Source organism: Pogona vitticeps, chromosome 2 (assembly GCF_051106095.1).
Source record: "Pogona vitticeps strain Pit_001003342236 chromosome 2, PviZW2.1, whole genome shotgun sequence".
Taxonomy (NCBI): Eukaryota; Metazoa; Chordata; class Lepidosauria; order Squamata; family Agamidae; genus Pogona; species Pogona vitticeps.
Window position 1 is genome coordinate 296,807,900 of NC_135784.1, and position 19,685 is coordinate 296,827,584.

Consider the following 19,685-nt stretch of genomic DNA (forward strand, 5'->3'; position numbering starts at 1 on the left):
AAAAATGAACATGAATAACTATTTTAAAAAAATACTGTGGTGATATGACTGAAGATTTTAAAAATTTGTTAGACCTGATTTTAAAAACAGGTTGTGAAAATCTCAGCTTCAGTCACCTTGGAATTCTTTTATATTCCTTCCAACCCCCTTATTTGGGGAACAATGTCCTTTATTAATGGCCCACCAGATTTCTCCCAGACGATCCTAGTATCTGTTACTAGTATTTGTTGAATGGGAGAGGGACCTTCTTCAGATTTAGAAACAGCCATATGACCAGAGTTTGACAAGTTAATTTTTGAACTACAGCTTCCAGATTCTAGAATAAAAGTGGGAAGAATAACTTTTCTATGTCCCAGAAAGAACTGTATTATGATACATTCTGATAACCAAGTTAAAGGATATAACCTTTCCTTTTAGGCTAGCCTACAAATCTCGCCAAAATTGCACTCACCAAATTATTATCTGAAAAAAAAAACTACCATCTCTCATGGCATAGAATCATAGAATAATTGAGTTGGAAAGGGGATTTACGGCTATTAAGTCCAACCCCCTGCTAAAGGCAGGAATCCAAATCAAATTATATCTGACAGATACCTATTCCATTTTCTTTTGAATCCCTCCAGTGTTGAAGCGCTCACCACCTCATGCATTACTGGCTCCACTGTCGTACTGCTATAACAGTTAAGATGTTTTTTCCTGATATTCAGCCTAAATCTGGCTTCCTTTAACTTGGGCCCATTATTACATATCCTGCACTGTAGGACGATCAAGAACAGACCCTAACCTTCCTCTGTGTTATTAGTTTTCAAGTATTTGAAAAGGGCTATCCAATCTCCCCTCGCTCAGACCCATGTCCAGCTCGTTCAGTCTTTCCTCACAGGGCTTAGTTTCCAGTCCCATGATCATCCATGTTGCCCTCCCCTGAACTTGTGCCAGTCTGTTGGCATCCTTCTTAAAGTGTGGTGCCTAGAACTGGACACAGTACTCTAGGTGAGGCCTAGCTAGTGCCAAATAAAGAGGGACCAGCACTTCATAGGATTTGGAGACTACTTCTCAGTATAGCTCTAATATGTCTCCTTCATTTCTTCAATTCAAACAACAGAAACCTTTGATGTATACTAAAATACTCTTAAACATTTTAATCATCTTGCCTATGTTATGTAAACAGGAATAACAGCAATAAGATTTTTTTCTCATCTATAACTAAGTCCCAGGGTGCCTCCAGAAGAAGGGAATGGTAAACCACTTCTGTGTAATCTCTACCTGAAAAATCTTGTAAAGGGTCACCGTAAGTCAGAACTGACTTGACAGCGCATGATTATTATTTATTTTAATGTGCTGAAAACATCACATTATATCCATGTGTTGAGAAAGCACTCTTATTTAATCCAACATACATTCCAAGATCATGTCTGACACCAGCAGTAAGTTCTGGAGCCAATTTCTTATTCCTAGTTCATTTGAAAACATCTGTGGAAGCTTGCCCTGCATTTCAAAACGTTCGCATTTGAGGAATCAAAGTGTCTATAGCTTATGAGGAGCAAGGCCTAAATGGGACTAGTTGAAACAATCAGGGGCATTTAAATTTGCTATCTAAAATTGTTCCACGAATCTGCTTTTAAATTCTAAGGCAAAATTACACATACCCTTACAGAAGGTCTGCAATTTTTTTAAAAAAATAGAAGAGATCTTAAAATAACAGAGAAAATCAAATATGAAGATTTTACTGTCAGCATTTAGACCAGACCTGCAGTCTATAACCCACCAAACCTTCAGCCATATACAGTGGTCTTCCTAATGCTTGCTTTTGCTGTCCAGAGGAAAGCAGGAAAAAAAATAGTGGAGAATTATTGACCCCCTCATGTACACTCAGTACTTGAGTCTGCTTGATGGTCAGGCTTTCATGAACAAACTTACAAGGGCACAGAAGCTGTGTACATTTTTAAACACGCATTCTGAAAAGTCGGCCAAGGACTATCCAGTGTTTACCAGGTGCCCGGAGCACTTGGTATGCGGAAGTTAAAGTGAGTGAAGCAGTAAATTTCCATTACCAAGGGATGTTGGTAAAAGCTAACAGTTTTCATGCATTGCAGCTGAGGAAACATTAACATGAACCACAATAATGGGGTGATTCATCAAGAAAAGGTAATCTGGGCTGAAGGATGCCAGCCAGCAGCATCTAGAAAGCTCAATTAAAGGAGAATTTTAAAGCTCCCCTCCCACAAACTATCTCTATCTGCCCTTCAGCTTCTACGTGTGTGAGACAGGGTGAACACATCACAACCTCCAATACCGTACCCCATCCTCACTCCCCATGGCAAAGTTCTGCCCAGCAGTCATACTCATGGGAGCGGTAAAGGAACAATATCACATGGAGATGTATGATGACATCATCCCACCTTACCCTTTCCCATACCCCCATTCAGTTTTGCATGGAAAAAGCTCTGACTGTCAGGAAGGTGTTTCATATCGAGACAGATTTCTGCGTTATTTGGCAAGGCACATGGCATGTTCATATGACACAAGTAAGCCATGGGTTGTGTTAACCATGATTTGTTGCTTAACTCACTACTCTGCAGATGAACGAGATGTAGTTTATTTTCACCAATTCTGGCTTGCTTCCCTCCCCTCTCCACTTGTCAGCTTCTCTTTCATGTTGAGCAGACAAGCATGCAAGAAGAGACAAGCCACGACTATGGATTCTAACATTAGATCATGCAATGGTTTTTTAAAAGGCAGAATTTACAAGCTATGCAAAGGATTCAGATTCAGGTCCAAGCCACAGCTTGTTATAGCTATAGCGCAAGGAGATTCATATATCGCAAGAAACCAGAGTTCATCAAAATGCACTGTGGGTGGTCATGATGTGTGAACAGCCTCACTGCTCTAATTAGCAACAATTCTTGAAAGGACTCTGACCGAGAATCTTTTCTACCATCTACAGCTGATCATATTTTATTTGTAGGTTAAGGGTTCAGCCTACAGAATGAGCCCCTACTGATAAGCAATGGCTCCTATCTCGGCTTCTGCTTTGGGAAGCTTGACTTGAACCCTTAGAAGTACAGTGGTGACTCGCTTGACGACGTTAATTCGTTCCAGCGAAATCGCTGTAGAGCGAAAACATCATCAAACAAAATAAACCCACTGAAATGCATTGAAAACTGTTCAATGCGTTCCAATGGGCTGAATACCTGCTCGTCCAGCGAAGATCCTCCATATGGTGGTCATTTTCGGTGTCTGTAAAGCAAGGAATCCGTCCTAGAAAACAGCGGGGGGCCATTTTCTTCAGCCGGCGGCCATTTTCAACCCCGACGATCAGCTGCTTGCTGATCGTCATAAAGCGAAAATCGGTTCCCGAAGCAGGGAACCAATCATCGCACCGCGAAAAAACCCATTTAAAACATTGTTTTGCGATCACAAAAGCGATTGCAAAAACGTCAACGTAAAGCGGATTCGTTGTAGAGCGGGATAATCGTCCAGCGGGGCACGACTGTAATCTCACAGCTATACTTCCTTCTGTTATATTCTCTTCTGCTCTGGTTACACCTCTTCTAGACTACAGTCTCTAGTTTGGGGCACCACCATTTAAAGAAGGCTATTGAGAAGCTTGAACGTGCCCATAGGAGGACAACCAGAATGGCAAAAGGTTTGGGGGGAAAAGCCCAATGAGGAAAGGCTGAGGAAACCTGGGATGATTACTTTGGGAAAGAGAAGGCTGAGAGGAGATATGAGAGCCATCTGCAAGTATCTGAAGGGTTGTCACATAGAAGATGGAACAGCTTGTTCTTTGCAGCTCAAGTGGACAGGACCAGAAGTAATGGCTTGAAGTTATGAGAAAGGGAATTTTGACTAAATATTAGGGAAAAGGTCAATGCATCTTGCATCCATCACCAGGAAAAGTTAGGGTCCATAAGTACAAGAGTGTGAGAAGCATTTCAGAAAGTGATCCAAACTTAGCTGGTGCAGCAGAGTGGGGGTTATTTGGCCACCCCAAGAAATACTGGTGCTATTGTAAAACAGGGATCTTTGAAAAAGAAAAAGAATCATAGAATCACAGAATCACAGAGTTGGAAGAGACCACAGGGGCCATCGATTCCAACCCCCTGCCATGTGGGAACATCCACCAAAGTACTCCGAACAGATGGCCATCCAGCCTCTGCTTAAAAACCTCTAAAGAAGGAGACTCCACCACACTCCGAGGCAGCCTATTCCATTGCCGACCAGCTCTGACTGTCAGGAAGTTCTTCCTGAGATTCAGGTGGAATCTCTTTTCCTATACTTTGAAACCACTGCTCCTTGTCCTCGTGTCTGGAGCTGTGGGGGGAAAAACCTGCCCCTTCCTTGACATGACATCCCTTCAAATATTTAAACATGGCTAACGTGTCCCCTCTTAACCTTCTTTTTGTAAGGCTAAACATTCCCAGCTCCCTAAGCCGCTCCTCATAGGACATGGCTTCCAGACCTCTGACCAGTTTGGTCGCCCTCCTCTGGACACGCTCCAAGTTGCCAACATCCGTCTTGAACTGAGGTGCCCAGAACTGGACACAATACTCCAGGTGAGGTCTGACCAAAGCGGAATAGAGTGATACTATCACTTCCCTTGAACTGGACACTATACTCCTATTGATCCAACCAAGAATCGCATTGGCTTTCTTGGCAGCCGCGTCACACTGCTGACTCATGTTCAGTTTGTGGTCTACCAAGACTCCTAGATCCCTTTCACAGGTACCATTGTCTAGCCAGGTGTCTTCCAGTCTATATCTGTGCAGTTCATTTTTTCTGTCTAGGCATAGGACCTTACATTTCTCCCTGTTGAAATCCATTTTGTTAGTTTTGGCCCAGGACTCTAATCTGTCAAGGTCATTTTGAATTTTAATCCTGTCCTCTGGGGAATTAGCAACCCTCCCCAATTTGGTATCATCTGCAAATGAAGTTCCCAACGTCTCCCCCCTCCCACAAACAGACTATTTTCTCATCCTCTTTCTTTTTGCATGCATGGGTGGGCAACCTGAGTAGATCAAAGACCACTTTTTCAAATTGTACTGCTGTCTGGGAACTGAACTCTCAACCTGGAGTAATCAGGGTGAGGAATGAAGTCAAAGTAACTAATTAGATTTTAAAATAGTTTTTTTCATTTAAAAAAACCCTAAAAAGAGAATTCTTCCTTATCGCCTCATTCACTCTTTGGATAAGGGGGTTCCAACAATTATCCTGATTCTCTGACAGATCACCCCATTGTTCCTTTTCTGAAAATACTCCATTATATACAGCATTATACTTCTTTATCTGCTCAAGAAGCATTGTTTTACAGTAAGAGTGGAAGCAATTTGGGGAAGGATAAAGCACATGCCAGCGATGACTGCAACTAACAGTATGGGGTGGGAGCCACATCGAAGTGGGAAGGGGCAGGGGCTATTCTTAACAATTCTTAATATTTTCCCACCAAGGCAAAGCACATCTCAATTTTCATAGCACGGGAACAAGTTGTGGTGCAACAGCCTCCCCGGGCTGCAAAACCACATCAACAGAACAGCTTCCCAGGCTGAAAAGCACAGTTCAGTTCTACAGAACAGTCCCCTGCTATAATGCAGCACAAAAGCCATGGCCGATGGCTGTCATCTCTTCCTCAACTGCACACACCTAGAACTGACATCCGGGTTTTCTTCAGCAGGCAGCTGACAACAGAACCGGTTCCCTGAACTCAGCGTCTCTGCTCTGCGGTCTGGAAGAAATCATGTACTTTGTACCCTTTACCAATTTATGCCTCAGTAGGAACTTCCTCAATAGCAAACTCACCCTGTAATTACTGGATTATAGAAATGTTTCACTAGCTACCACAGATGAATGGATGACAGCAATGAAGCACCACATAAATGTTTGGCTCCTCCTTGGCTTAAAGAGAAAAATATAACAGCTGAAACCCAGAGCCTTGAGGTCTTCCTCTTTTTTTTTTTCCACCAGAGCTTCTGCAACCACAAGCCATGTGAGGAGGCAACAACAGAAGCAACAGCTGGAAGGAGTAAGTCTGCAGTCCAAAAAAAAGGGAGCTGCTGAACACTTCTGGGTGTTTGTAAAACCCTGGTTACACAATCCCATTTCTACCATTTCTGGTGTTCAGAACAGGGTTAAAATGAACAGCCAGCCATTTCATCTGCACCAGCCAACTGTGGTATGTTATTCCTGTCTGCAAGCAACAGTCTGAGGAAAAGTCTCCTCAGGACTTCATGCGAGAGCCTCTGCTTGGAGCAGGAGATGTCATTTCCAGACTGCCCTTCTTCACATGAGGAGACTTGATGATACAGGGAGCAGGATTAACCCACTCCTTCTCCTCACACATTTATTTTTAAACACTACTTTGTACACCCTGAATAGGGTTTAAATAGCTTTGGAATCAGTGGGTATTTGGGAACAATGGTTTGTTTTCACAGGTCCTAGCCTCAACGTAATTCATAAGCACCCCCCTTCCCTTTCCACACAAGTAGACCCATTTCCAGGTTGGGGGTGACTCCTAGTCAGTCATCTCCCCTAAACATCCTCCCGTTTGCCTTTAAAACACTGGAACCAGTGTTTGATCTAGGTTTGCGGGACCACAGCTGGCCTGCTCAGATGAAATGGCCAACTGGGGTTTGCTTCAAAGCAGGAAAGAAGCAGGTCAGGAAATCACCCATAAAAGGGGAGAAGGAAGGGGGTGTTTACATGCCCAAAGGCCTTGTCAGGTTCATTCACCACACATCAGACCCCTTTAATGCTTAACAAACCACTAATTTTCAGTCTTAGGGCATCGGTTCTCAACTTTGGTTCCCCAGATGTTCTTGGGCTAAAACTCCCAGAAGCCTTCACCACCAGCTCTGCTGGCCAGGGTTTCTGGGAGTTTTATTCTAAGAACATCTGGAGACCCATGGTTGAAAACCACTGTCTTAGAAGGTTAGAAGAAGGTCAACGTGCATTAAAAGGCAAAATCCAATGTCAGGTGATGGAATCAGTCACTTTTGGGAACTATAAGACCCAGAATCTCAGAACCACTAGCCATGTTGTCTGGAGGGATTTCTGAGAAATAAAAAGAGAACATCTGTAGAAGGAACATTCTTTTACTTTCTGCCATCCCATGCCTCCCTCATTTGTTAAGGTTCCCTCAACTTCTCCACAAAACATATTTGGTTGTGGTGGTTATGTGGTTATCTGTGGGGAGGGGGCACCAGGAATAACATGTTTCCTGGAAACTACAACAACACTGATATGACTCCATCCATCAGATCTTCCATCGGTCTTCCCAATCTACAAATACTGAAGCCCAATACATAATGCTAGAGGATGCTAGCCAAAGCCTTCGAGTATTACCATACAATCCAGAAAATAGAGACGCTTCCTTCTCATTAAAACTGATGAAGTGGAACCAGGCTTGGCATAGCAATATCTAGGCCATGTAGCACATCAGACAATGTGCAAGCGCCGCTTTATGCTTCTGTTTTATCCATGCATAAAATGCCCTTCTGCCAGCAACCTGGACCCACTAGTTCAAGGTTAAGTGGAAAGCATCAGAGCTTAAAAAACCTGTTTGCTAGCTGAGGGATTTTGCAATTCCAAAACACAGTTTTCCCAAACACCAGAAAACAGGCATGCATCCACTAGTTATGCTGGCTGATATATTCTGACAGCTGGAGTTAAAAAAGAAACTAACTTTTCTCATCCTTCTCTATGCTCTCTGGATCTACATGGATCTTCCAGACATCCCTGTGGCAAAGATATTTTATATATTAGACTAAGTCAACTGTAGCTAGTGTTGCTGGGCTGCAACTCCCATCATTCCTCGCCACCAGCTTTCTTGCCAGGACTGATGGAAGCTGTAGTCCAGCAGTAGCCAGAAGGCCAGAATCATCCACCATTGTTAAACTGGGTGATCAAAGCACAGGTGAAAAAACGTGTCTTATCTCTGCAAGTTCAAAAAAAAAGAAGCTGGCACCTGAGCTCAGATACTATTGTTGATTTCAACTACTTCAAAAGTCATAACTTTTTTTCGCTCTAGGACAAGACTCATAAAACACTGACCCTTGCTAAGAATTGAGTTAAAGGAGATGGGAGGTGTAAATGGAAAACATTTCAGGAACTTTCCTGGCTGTTACAGACAACTTGACTTGGTCTGTTTGCAATTAAAAAGTTTTGGCAGGTTTGCAAAATCCCAGAGGGACACTGTGACAGCAAGGCCATACAGTATTAGTTTTCAGTTTCTAAGGCAATGTTTTCAAGGTTTTGGGACCGTATCATTTGGAGCCTCTATCGCCATTCCTCAGAGGACAGAGCAATCTGGGCCTATACATCTCCGCTAGAGCAATATGGGTGGAATAGACTTTCACTGGATTCAAAAGTCCCAGGAGAAATAGCATTTTTTAAAGAAAATTTTAGTGCCATGTAAGACTTGCTGCAAGAACAAACCCACCTCAGATTGAGAAATCACATGTTTACAAGGGCTACAAGGCATTTGGGAAGAACAGAATATTTACCAAACCATGCTCACATTGAAGGGCAAGTTACATGAATATGTGTAACTGGGGGGGGGGAGGCATACACATGTTATTCAAAAGGAAAAGCTGTGTATCTTAGATCAAATACAGTGGTGCCTCGCTTCACGATTGCCCCAAACTACGACTCTGCTTAACGATGATCTTTTTGCAATCACAAAACAATGGTCTAAATGGGGGAATTTTGCTTTGCAATGATTGGTTCCCTGCTTCAGGAACTGATTCTTCGCAAAACGATGTTTTTCTAACAGCTGATCACCGGTTTCAAAATGGCCACCGGGTAATTAAAATGGCTCCCCGCTGTGTTTAGGGACGGATTCCTCACTATACAGGCAGCGAAAATGGCTGCCATATGAAGGATCTTCGCTGGACAGTGAGTTTTTACCCCACTGGAACGCACTGAATGGGTTTCAATGGGTTTCAATGGGTTTTTTTATTTCGCTTTACAATGTTTTCGCTTAACAGCGATTTCCCTGGAATGAATTATCGTCGTTAAGAGAGGCACCACTGTATAAATAAATGCGCACATTTGGGGGAAAGGTGCACAAACTTTAGTACAGAAAGAAAAAAAGTCATGAGCAGATAAGAAAAAAGGACAGAAAGAAAAGGCTGGTTGGAGAAATGCAATGGAATCAAAAGTGAGAGATAAATATCTCCTCAACTGACAATATAAAACTTTTAAAAAATTCTCTAAAAGCAGATATCGCTCTGCATTCCAGATTTTAATGAAGAACCGTTAGTTGAAAACAGATGGGATGTAGTAGTGCCTGAAAAATTTGCAAATTTGTTCTTACTTTTCTGAATGCTTTAAATAAAAAGATCATTTTCCTCCCCACAAACTTGCAAATAATTTTAACACAGACGAAACATTAGCAGATGCATTTATTGTTGTGGAAACAATTCTCAACTGGCATAGTACAATAAATACAGAACACATGCATTTTGCTAGGCAAGGAAACAGCTGTGAAAATCATACACATCACCGGCTTTATATTGTGCCTGGTGGTAATAAGTGGAAAAGGCTGATAACAGTATGTCTCCAACTGGACCAGGGTAATAACAAGATGTCCTGCACAAAGCATAAAATGGGGTGTAATGTTTTCTGAAATGGAAAACTTTTCCATGGCAACATTTTTCCATGGAAATTTTCTCCAATTTCACAAGTGTACTATTCATTAAAATTAATTAAAGGCAAAATGAATAGATACAAGTCAAACTGGGCAACTGGAATGGATGCAATGGGATACAGAATCCCACTACTTTATCCATCAGCATAATGAAACTGCCGCAACTCTCACTGGTAAATTAATGCAACTTTAATGTAACTTTAAGAAACTAATGACTCAATCCACAACATCGTTTACACTGACATTTTAACATGTGGCAATTCCCAACATTATTTATGCCAACAGCTTTACGCTGATGTAAAAAATTACTGATTTTGGCCACAAGCAGATGATTCTAAAATCAAAATGATAATTCACTTAACCTTGGCTGTTCCTACTCATGGTTACTTACAAAAGCTCTGAATTTCCTTAGATATGCCATTTCAATAACATCAAGTGCATTAGATTGGTTGCTAATCAAATTTTTCAGTTCGGCTACCTTTTGTTCTTGAATTTGTGGATATATACGCAAGCTAACATGATACAAGTCAAAACCAGGCAACGGGAATGGATGCAATGGGAATACAGAATCCCACTACTGTTTTTATCTTTGTTCACTATTTTTTAAAAAATATTTATTCAGACTAAATAGAAAATACAACAACTGCTACATCAAAAGAACATTCCAAATGAGAGCAGCACAGATTAAAAAGGAGCCCATTTCTATAATTTCCTGGATATGTTTGAGCATCTTTAAGCAGGAAATGATAGCTTGTTTGGTACTAGGATCCAGGGTAGGCTCAAGGGATTTAAGTTAACACTTTTGTGATACCTCAGCAGCTACCACAAGATGTAACCATTTCGAGGCACTACATGAGACTAAAAATTAATGAATTAAACTAAGTAATGGAGAACGGGCCCATAGTGAAGAATACATGTTGGTCAGCTAAGCCCAAATTCTCATGGAGATGCACTACACTAGGTCAGGCCATGTTGTCCACCTGAACTTCTTACAACACTTTTCTGGACTACAAATCTCAGACTCCTCCAATCTGTGCTACCCAGGTCCCCAGGATTCTGAGAGTTTCAGTCAAAAGAATGGTCCAACACTGCCCACTCTGAATGTTAGCAATGCCTCAAGACCTCGGAGAGATTCTTCTCTGTCCTACTGCTCAATATTTATTAGCCACACACATGTGAAGCAGACTGTGCTGCCAGGGGAATTCTGGGATCGGTGGTTCCAAAAACTGGGCAACCAGAATAGAAACAAGACTACATACATCCTGATTCACACTTTTTGGTTGACTATCCCTGGGAATCATCATTATGTACCATCAAATCAATTTTGATTCATGGTGACCCATTTCAGGGTTTTCCAGAGAGAGAATACACAGAAGTAGCTTCCCAGTCCCATATTCTGGAGCTGTCCGTGGGGCTGTACAACTTGTCCAAGGCTACACAGGCTGCCTCTACTTACAGGAGGGGAACTGAATACCTAATCAGATACCTAAACCACTAGTCTAGGACAACCCAAATGCAGGCAGGCAGGTTCTCTGGCTATGGAATGACTATTGCGAGGGGTAGCAAAACGGAGCTGACGATAAGAGCATTACTAACCAGTCCAAGCACAGTGATGCAGAACAGGAATACGCCACACTGTATTTTGGTGCAGATCCCACTTCTTCTGCCCACCACTGGCTTTTGAACCAAGTGTATATCATGATTATAAGTTTCACATGCCGTTCCTTGGTTTCCCCAGGAAACTACAGAGTATCTCAACACAGAAAGTTAGACTAGGTAGGCATTTTAAACCCCAAACATGCAAGATGACCAGAATGAGCTGGGTGTGTGTGCAGTTAGCCACCCTACTTCTAGCAATGCACAGCACAAAATTTGTGCTTTAGAGCCATTTTCTCCAACCTGCCCCTTCCATCTAGTTTGATATGCGCAAAACAGGTGGATTTGATTTTAATCATGATTTAAATTTTAAAAATCAGATTTTCTTGATTTGAATTTTTTTTAAAAATTGTTTTAAATCGTGATTTAAAATGAGATTTAAATCATATATTTTTAAAAGCTTTTTTTAATCTACCCAGATGCAAAAACAGGCATCATCCATGTGAACTACTAACAAAATTGGACTTCATTGGGATGGTAGTGTGACAAACCCAGACCTACTGGGATCTATCACACAGTTACTAAGCTGCCACCAACCATTCCCTATAATAAGTCACACAGACCAGGGATGGATTTTTAAACAATAAAAGAATAAGGTTTATTTTAAATACAAACAGGGTAAATACAACAATCAGGTGAATAAAATAAAGTAACGTGGCTTATTCTCACACACACAAGCATACAGTTTGGTTCACCTAGAACCTTTAACTTAAAGCACAGACCCTGAACCCATCAGTTCTGGCTAACCCACAGACACCTGAACTTATCAGGTTGGTACTCTGACACACAGTAGTACCCTGTCAGACACCCAGACTCCCACAACAGCTTCTTCTTCCCCAGCTGCTGCTTCGTCCCAACCCAGTGTCTCACAGTCTGTCTCAGCATCTCTCTTCACCACACAGGCATCACATATTTATACAGTACAGCCCCTCCTCCTGATGTCCCGCCTTCCACTCCCCATAGGTTGGAACTTTCCCTCCAAACCCATGACAGACAGGTAACATCAGTGCTGTTATGTAACACCTCCCCTCTTTATAAGTTGTTTTGTAGGGGGAAAGCTAAGGTGCTTTTTCCCAAAAAAACAACCTGTATAAAACACACAACACCAATTATACCTACCATATTATACTTACTTACATTCTAAGTTAAACATTTCAAATAGGCATTTAAACATTTACCATATACATTACATCAATTTACCTTTATTAATACAAACCAATTTAAAACCAGGTACATTTTAACTTTTTGTTTTCATTATATACATATAGTCCATGTTCTTTCGCCGTCTTCAGTCTTCAGGTCTTCTTGATAAGGCGTCAGCAACACAGTTCACTGACCCTCTGACCACCTTCACTTCAAAGTCATAGTCCTGTAAGTTCAAAGCCCACCTCATAAGTTTGCTATTGTGGGTTTTCATTGTCTTTAACCATTGCAATGGTGAATGGTCAGTACACAGAATAAAATGTCTTCCCCAGATGTAAGGCTTGGCCTTCTGGATCGCGTAGACTATGGCCAAACACTCCTTCTCCACGGTTGCCAAATGTCTCTCACCTTTTTGAAGTTTCCTACTCAGGTAGGACACTGGATGCTGGCCACCATTCTCATCCTCCTGGCACAGAACTGCTCCTACCCCGCTGTTAGACGCATCGGTGTAGATGATGAACTCCCGGTCGAAGTCTGGAGCACGCAGGACAGGATAGTTGATTAACGCCTCCTTCAACCTCTGGAACGCCGCCTCACAGTCGCTGGTCCACGGGATGCGGTCATCAGCCTTCTTCCTCGTCAGATCGGTCAGCGGAGCCGCAATCTCGCTAAACCTCGGGATGAACTTTCTGTAGTAGCCCACCAACCCAAGAAATGATTTGACCTTTTTCTTGGTGTGGGGTCTAGGCCAATCACGAACAGCTTCTATTTTGGCCTTCAGGGGTTTTATCATTCCTCCCCCTACCATGTGACCCAAGTATTTTATTTCTGGGCTACCCAGCTGACACTTGCTGGCCTTTACTGTTAGCCCTGCTGCACTTAACCTCTGCAGCACTAACTCCAGGTGTATCAGGTGATCTTCCCAGGTATTACTGAAGATCCCTATGTCGTCAATGTAGGCCACTGTAAAGTCACTGAGCCCTGCCAAGGTCTGGTCCATCAGCCTTTGGAATGTGGCTGGTGCATTTCTGAGACCAAAGCTCAGGACTCGAAACTCATAGAGACCAAAAGGGCTGCAAAAGGCAGTCTTTTCTTGATCCCTGGGATCAATTCTTAATTGCCAATATCCCTTTACCAGGTCCAATGATGAGATGAACCGACAACCCCCTATGGTTTCAATCAGGTTGTCTAGCCTGGGCATTGGGTAGGCATCAGGAGTGGTTACACGGTTTAATTTCCTGTAATCAACACAAAACCTAATGCTCCCATCAGGCTTGTCCACAAGGACTATCGGAGAGGACCAAGGACTAGAAGAGGGGACGATTATGTTCTCCCTCAGCATCTCGTCCAGCTCCTTCCGCACCTTGTCCCTATAGGGTCCCGTTACTCGGTATGGGGATACTGCCTGCGGGGGTGCATCCCCTGTGTGGATCCGATGCATCACTCCCTTCACTATCCCCGGCTTGTTGGAAAACACCTGTTGATATTTGCTAAGCAGCATTTTTAGTTCTTGCTGCTGGTCTTGGGTGAGTGCAGGACTGATCTTTACCTCCTCTGGGTTGTATTTTACTTCCCCTCTACCCTCCCAGAAGGGTAATTCAGCTTCCTCACTCTCAGCTGCTTTTATCGCGAATAAAACCCTCTGTTCCCCTCTGTAGTAGGGTTTTAGGGCATTCACATGAACCACCCTCCTTGCTTGGTTCTCCTCCTGCTCTATTAGGTAGTTCAGGTCTGACATCTTGGAAATGACCCTATATGGTCCTGCCCATTTGAGCTGCAGTTTATTCTCTCTGCAGGGCCTAAGCCAGAGCACTTCCTCCCCTGGGTCAAAGTGCCTCTCTCTAGCTTTGCGGTCATACCATGTTTTCTGTTTGACCTTCTGCGCTTGCAGGTTTTCTGCTGCCAGCTCTAGATTTCGCTTTAGGTCATTCATCAAGGTGTCTATGTAAGTCACAACGTCTTGTGGGTCATCCTGGGTGATCTGCTCCCAATTTTGTTTGATCAAATCAAGGGGCCCTTTCACCCGTCTCCCAAATAGAAGTTCAAATGGACTAAACCCGGTACTGGCTTGTGGCACTGATCGATAAGCAAACAAAAGGGATTGCAGCTTCTGGTCCCAATTGTTTGGATTCTCTGCCAAGTAAGCCCTAATCATGCGCATTAGAGTCCCATTGAACTTCTCAGTTAACCCATTGCTTTCAGGATGATAAGCAGTGGTTTCCTTGTGCTTAATTCCACAGATCTGCCATAAGCGTTTCATGAGCTTTGATGTGAACGATGCGCCCAAATCTGTGATTATCTCTGAGGCAAATCCCATCCTGGACATATACCCCACCAAAGCATCGGCCACTGTGTTAGTTTCAATGTTAGTCAAGGGTATGGCTTCAGGATACCTTGTGGCATGGTCCACAATTGTTAGAATGAACCTGTTCCCCCTCTTTGTGGCCTTGGGCAAAGGTCCCACAATATCCACCCCTATGCATTTGAACGGAGTGTCAATCACAGGCAAAGGGCACAACTTTGCTTTAGTCCTGTCGCGGTTATTCCCCTGCCTTTGACACACATCACATTGTTTACAGAACTCCCTGATCTGCTTCCCTATGTCAGGCCAGTAGAAATTCTGTGTGATTCTCTGCTGTGTTTTGTTCACTCCTAAGTGTGCAGCAAACATGTCAGAGTGCCCCCTTTGTAAGATCATGGGGCGATACTTTTCAGGTACCACCAGCTGACTTCTGATCCCATCTCCCCCTTTTGAGATATTCCTCAGGGTTTCTCTATATAAAATCCCCTTTTTCTCCAGAAATCTCACTGGGGTCTCAGGTGTTAGCTGGGCGTCAGTCACCTGTTCAAAACACTTTTGGAGAGTGGCGTCTGCCTTTTGCTCCTGTCCAAATCTGCTGTCTGTGGTTAAGGTTTCCACCACAGCTTCTGAACTTCCCCCACCTGCTTCCGTCTCTGGCTCACCATTACCCCCCTGAACTGTCCCTGTGGTGGCTTGTGAGCGTGTAATCACTAGCACCCGTTTCACATGTTCAGCCAGGTCATTTCCCACGAGCACGGCTGCTGGCAGAGTCGATGAAATCGCTATCCGCCAATCTCCCCTCCAGCCTTGAAAGTTGACAGGTACCTCTGCTACTGGCAGAGAGATTATCTGCCCCTCAATCCCTGCCACCTTCATGCTCTCATTTGGGATTATAAACTCCCTAGGAATAATATCTGGATGGCACAGGGTTACCTGGGAACAAGTGTCCCGCAGCCCCCTATACTGACGGTCAAGTATTCCTACGTCCACCCCGGCTGTCTCAAACAACTGAGAATCTGTTTTTACCAGCAAGCAGCGCTTCACCTCTATAAGAGGACCATTTTCCTCAGCCTGATCAGCAGAGGTAGCTGTTCCAGACTGAGTAGCCATGGCAACAGGCTCCCTCTGTGACACTGAGCCTTGCTCTTTCTGGACACAGAACACAGCTTTTGGCTTGGTCCCACTAGAATTCTGAGGCACCATTCCTTTTAGCTGCTTTAATTTCTCACACTCTGAGATCAGATGACCCTTTCCCTGACAGAAATAGCATTTTCTAGTGTATTTGGATTCTCTCTCCTCTTGTTTCGGTTTTCCCTCCAAATTCTGAGGGCTTGGTTTCATGCCTGAGGGCTTCCCTTCACCATGGGCCCCTCCCCCTTGCTGGCTTTTCCCTGGTCCCTGAGAGTACTTGCTGTAGGTTTCTTTGGGTTTACCTACAGATTTCCCCTCACCCAAGGGCTTTCTTATTTGGGAGATAAAATCCGCGATTTCTGCGGCTGCTGCCACAGATTTCGGTTTCCTTTCCCTCACCTGGAATTTCAATTCCCCATGCAGAACTGAATAGAACTGTTCCAGGGCTATCAAGTCTTTAAGCTGTTCATAGGTCTCTGTTCCCTCCTGCGACAGCCATTTCTCAAGCAGCCTCACCAATTGGGCCCCCACTTGGGTAAAAGTCTGTTCTGGCTTCTTGGTGAGGGACCTGAACCTTTGTCTCAGCTGCTCTGCATTTATCCCATGTCTTGCAAACACCAGTTTTTTAAACTCTGCAAAATCTTTCATCCGTTCCTCAGGCATCTCGGCATAAACCTCAGCCAGGCTACCACTGATTAAAGATCGCATGATGGTCATCTTCTCAGTTTCCCTCACTGAGAAGTCCACAAACGCTCTTTCCACTAAGGAAAAGAACACCTCAGGACAATCTCCCTTGTGGTACACAGGGAATTTCTTCAGGTCAGCCTTAGACAGTTGGCCTCCCTCAGAATCCCTATTATTATTATTGTTCTGGTTCATCATTTCCAGTTTTCTTAATTCAAACGCCATTCTTTCTTTTTCCAGAGCAATTCTCTCTCTCTCCCTCTCCATTTCCATTCTTTCTCTCTCTCTCTCTAATTCAAATTGCCGCTGTTTCTCTCTTTCCCTTTCCTCCATTTCCCTCACCCTCAGTTCATGCTGTTGGGCTAGGAGTATTTTTCTGAGTTCTGGGTCTTGCTCTCCTGTGCTGTCACCTTGCACTGAGCCAAATTCATCCTCAGAACCTTGGTCAATCTGGGGGTCTTTCACTTCACTCATGTCTGCTATCTTGCTTCGAGTCAAGGGCATAATCCCCCCTCAGAACAGGCTGCTTTAAAAGTCAAGCCTCAAAATAAAACGACCACTTTTTTCCTTCTTGCCTCAGAACCAGCTCTCCTAGAGATTGCTGCTGTTCTTCAGCACTAAATTTGCAACAGTATCGAGTCAGAGCCTACCCCCCTCTGCTGGGCCTCTCAGCTGGCAAGCTAGCTCACTGTTGCTACGCAGTTTTGCCTCAGCGTTTTCCCGCCAAAATCAGGCTGCCTCAGAGCACCTTAATCTAAGTCTCCCCAGTTGGCACGTTCTTCTACTAGTGCACCTCCCCGTGAGGTACACCTAGAAGATTACCTACGCGCCTCAGACTGTCCCTGACTAGACCCCCCTTGCTCTGGGCACACCTGCCAAGGCTTTGCTGGACCGCTGGACAACTGGACCAGTCGTATCCCACACGCTGGACACCAATCAATGTGACAAACCCAGACCTACTGGGATCTATCACACAGTTACTAAGCTGCCACCAACCATTCCCTATAATAAGTCACACAGACCAGGGATGGATTTTTAAACAATAAAAGAATAAGGTTTATTTTAAATACAAACAGGGTAAATACAACAATCAGGTGAATAAAATAAAGTAACGTGGCTTATTCTCACACACACAAGCATACAGTTTGGTTCACCTAGAACCTTTAACTTAAAGCACAGACCCTGAACCCATCAGTTCTGGCTAACCCACAGACACCTGAACTTATCAGGTTGGTACTCTGACACACAGTAGTACCCTGTCAGACACCCAGACTCCCACAACAGCTTCTTCTTCCCCAGCTGCTGCTTCGTCCCAACCCAGTGTCTCACAGTCTGTCTCAGCATCTCTCTTCACCACACAGGCATCACATATTTATACAGTACAGCCCCTCCTCCTGATGTCCCGCCTTCCACTCCCCATAGGTTGGAACTTTCCCTCCAAACCCATGACAGACAGGTAACATCAGTGCTGTTATGTAACAGGTAGTACGTATCTAAGAATCTGGGATATTATCTAACAAGACGACACAAAGAAAGATGCAAGAAAACCTTAAAATTAAGTCAGATTAAAAGCAGATTGCGTAAGGAAGTCAGCTTAAGTCAACTGGAAAGCCGGGAGGACACCTCAGTGTTGAATTCATGTTTTATTCACAGCTAGAAATGCCCCACTCATTTGCAAACAGAAGAGGGAAACTGAACTTGTTTTCATACAGCTATAAAACAGAAGTGGTGGTTTACACTAACAATTCCTAAATGTCAGATTTGGTCAGGGCTTTGGATAATGAGTAACTCAAGTAGGGTGGAAAGGACTACAATCTGCGGCAAAGCAGCCTTCGTTCCTTGATCTGGGTAAATTACAAGTACATTTGTACTGAAATCACTCTGTGTAATTTTCTTCTACAATATTAACTGTCCAGCTCCTTCTGCTGTAGTTTAAGAAAGATGCCCTTCTTTGCTCCCAAATCTGTCTCACCCTCACCAAGGTTTGAGATCCTGATCCCATCCTTGTTTAATCAGAATATATCATTTTCAAAAAGAGATGCCAAGGTTAGTTGCATTGAGTGCCTGGTTATATGTGTGTAAAATCAGAGTAGTGAAAAACAGCTGTGATTTCAGATGTTTTTGGACTTCAGATAGTGGGAATCCATTCCCTACCATGGACTTATTTTAAACAATAAATTTAAAAAAAAAAAAATCTGTGGGAGTTCTAAGTGAAAAGCATCCGGAGGGACACAGTTTCCCACCTTCTGGATTAGTCTGTTATTCAGAACAAAGTTGGAAAAGTTACTTCTTAAACTAGAACCCCCAGAATACCATATTGGCTGGAGGACATCTGGGTCTTGTCCTTTCAAAATGTAAAGTCTTCTACTTTATAATAATCAAGCCGCAGCATCTTCAGGTAGATAGGGCTAAGAAAGAATCCTGCCCTGAATCTCTAGAGATCTGTTGCTGTCTATCAGAATTAACAATACTGGGACAGATGGCATGACTCTGTATACAGCAGATTCCTGTGATATACATGGGGATGCAGATTATCATAATGTTTAATCCAGCTTCAGAAATGTCTTTGAAATCTCATCCACATATTTGTAACAGCCTGGCCTGGCATCTCTGAAGACATCATTTTTAAAAACCCAGGTCATCAGGAACTTGAATCCTCTGTCAAATACGATACATACACCACCGTCTCTGTTGGTAAGGCAACTTAACTACCATGTACAGTATATGCTTATGGATTCTTCTCAAGAGCACGCAGAGCAAGGTTTGAGGAAGCAGAAGCACTAGAATGCATACCTCCAACCTTTCAGTGGAACCGTAATTCCTAACCCAGAGTCACTAGATGTTCTTGGACTACAACTCCCAGAAATTCTGACCAGCACAGCTTCTGGAAGTTTTCATTCAAGAATATCTGGGGACCCCAGGCTGGGAACTATTGCAGTAGAACAATATCAAACCTAATAGTACCAAACCCTGAAATGGCACATAGCAGCATTCCAAACTCCCCAGGCTAAGCAATACACATATCTGGGACTGTGGGAAGCTCCTCTGTGGTGGGTGCGGTAGACGACAAAATCGCTTAATGATGAGGTTTTTGCAATCGCTATTGCGATCGCAAAACGATGTTTC

General features: G+C 43.4%; 2 protein-coding genes across 5 annotated transcripts in view; both read right to left on the reverse strand.

The window, feature by feature from the left end:
• The window catches only part of NEDD4L (NEDD4 like E3 ubiquitin protein ligase), a 322,144-nt gene that overhangs the window by 236,852 nt on the left and 65,607 nt on the right, over positions 1 to 19,685 (reverse strand). The gene's annotated exons all lie outside the window — the stretch shown is intronic.
• LOC144586650 (uncharacterized) lies at positions 11,871 to 18,002 on the reverse strand. Its single transcript, XM_078385186.1, has 2 exons — positions 12,851 to 18,002; positions 11,871 to 12,668 (listed from the first exon to the last, which is right to left on the reverse strand). The coding sequence occupies exons 1-2, from the start codon at positions 17,061 to 17,063 to the stop codon at positions 12,661 to 12,663; spliced, it is 4,221 nt and encodes a 1,406-aa protein (XP_078241312.1). The 5' UTR covers positions 17,064 to 18,002; the 3' UTR covers positions 11,871 to 12,660.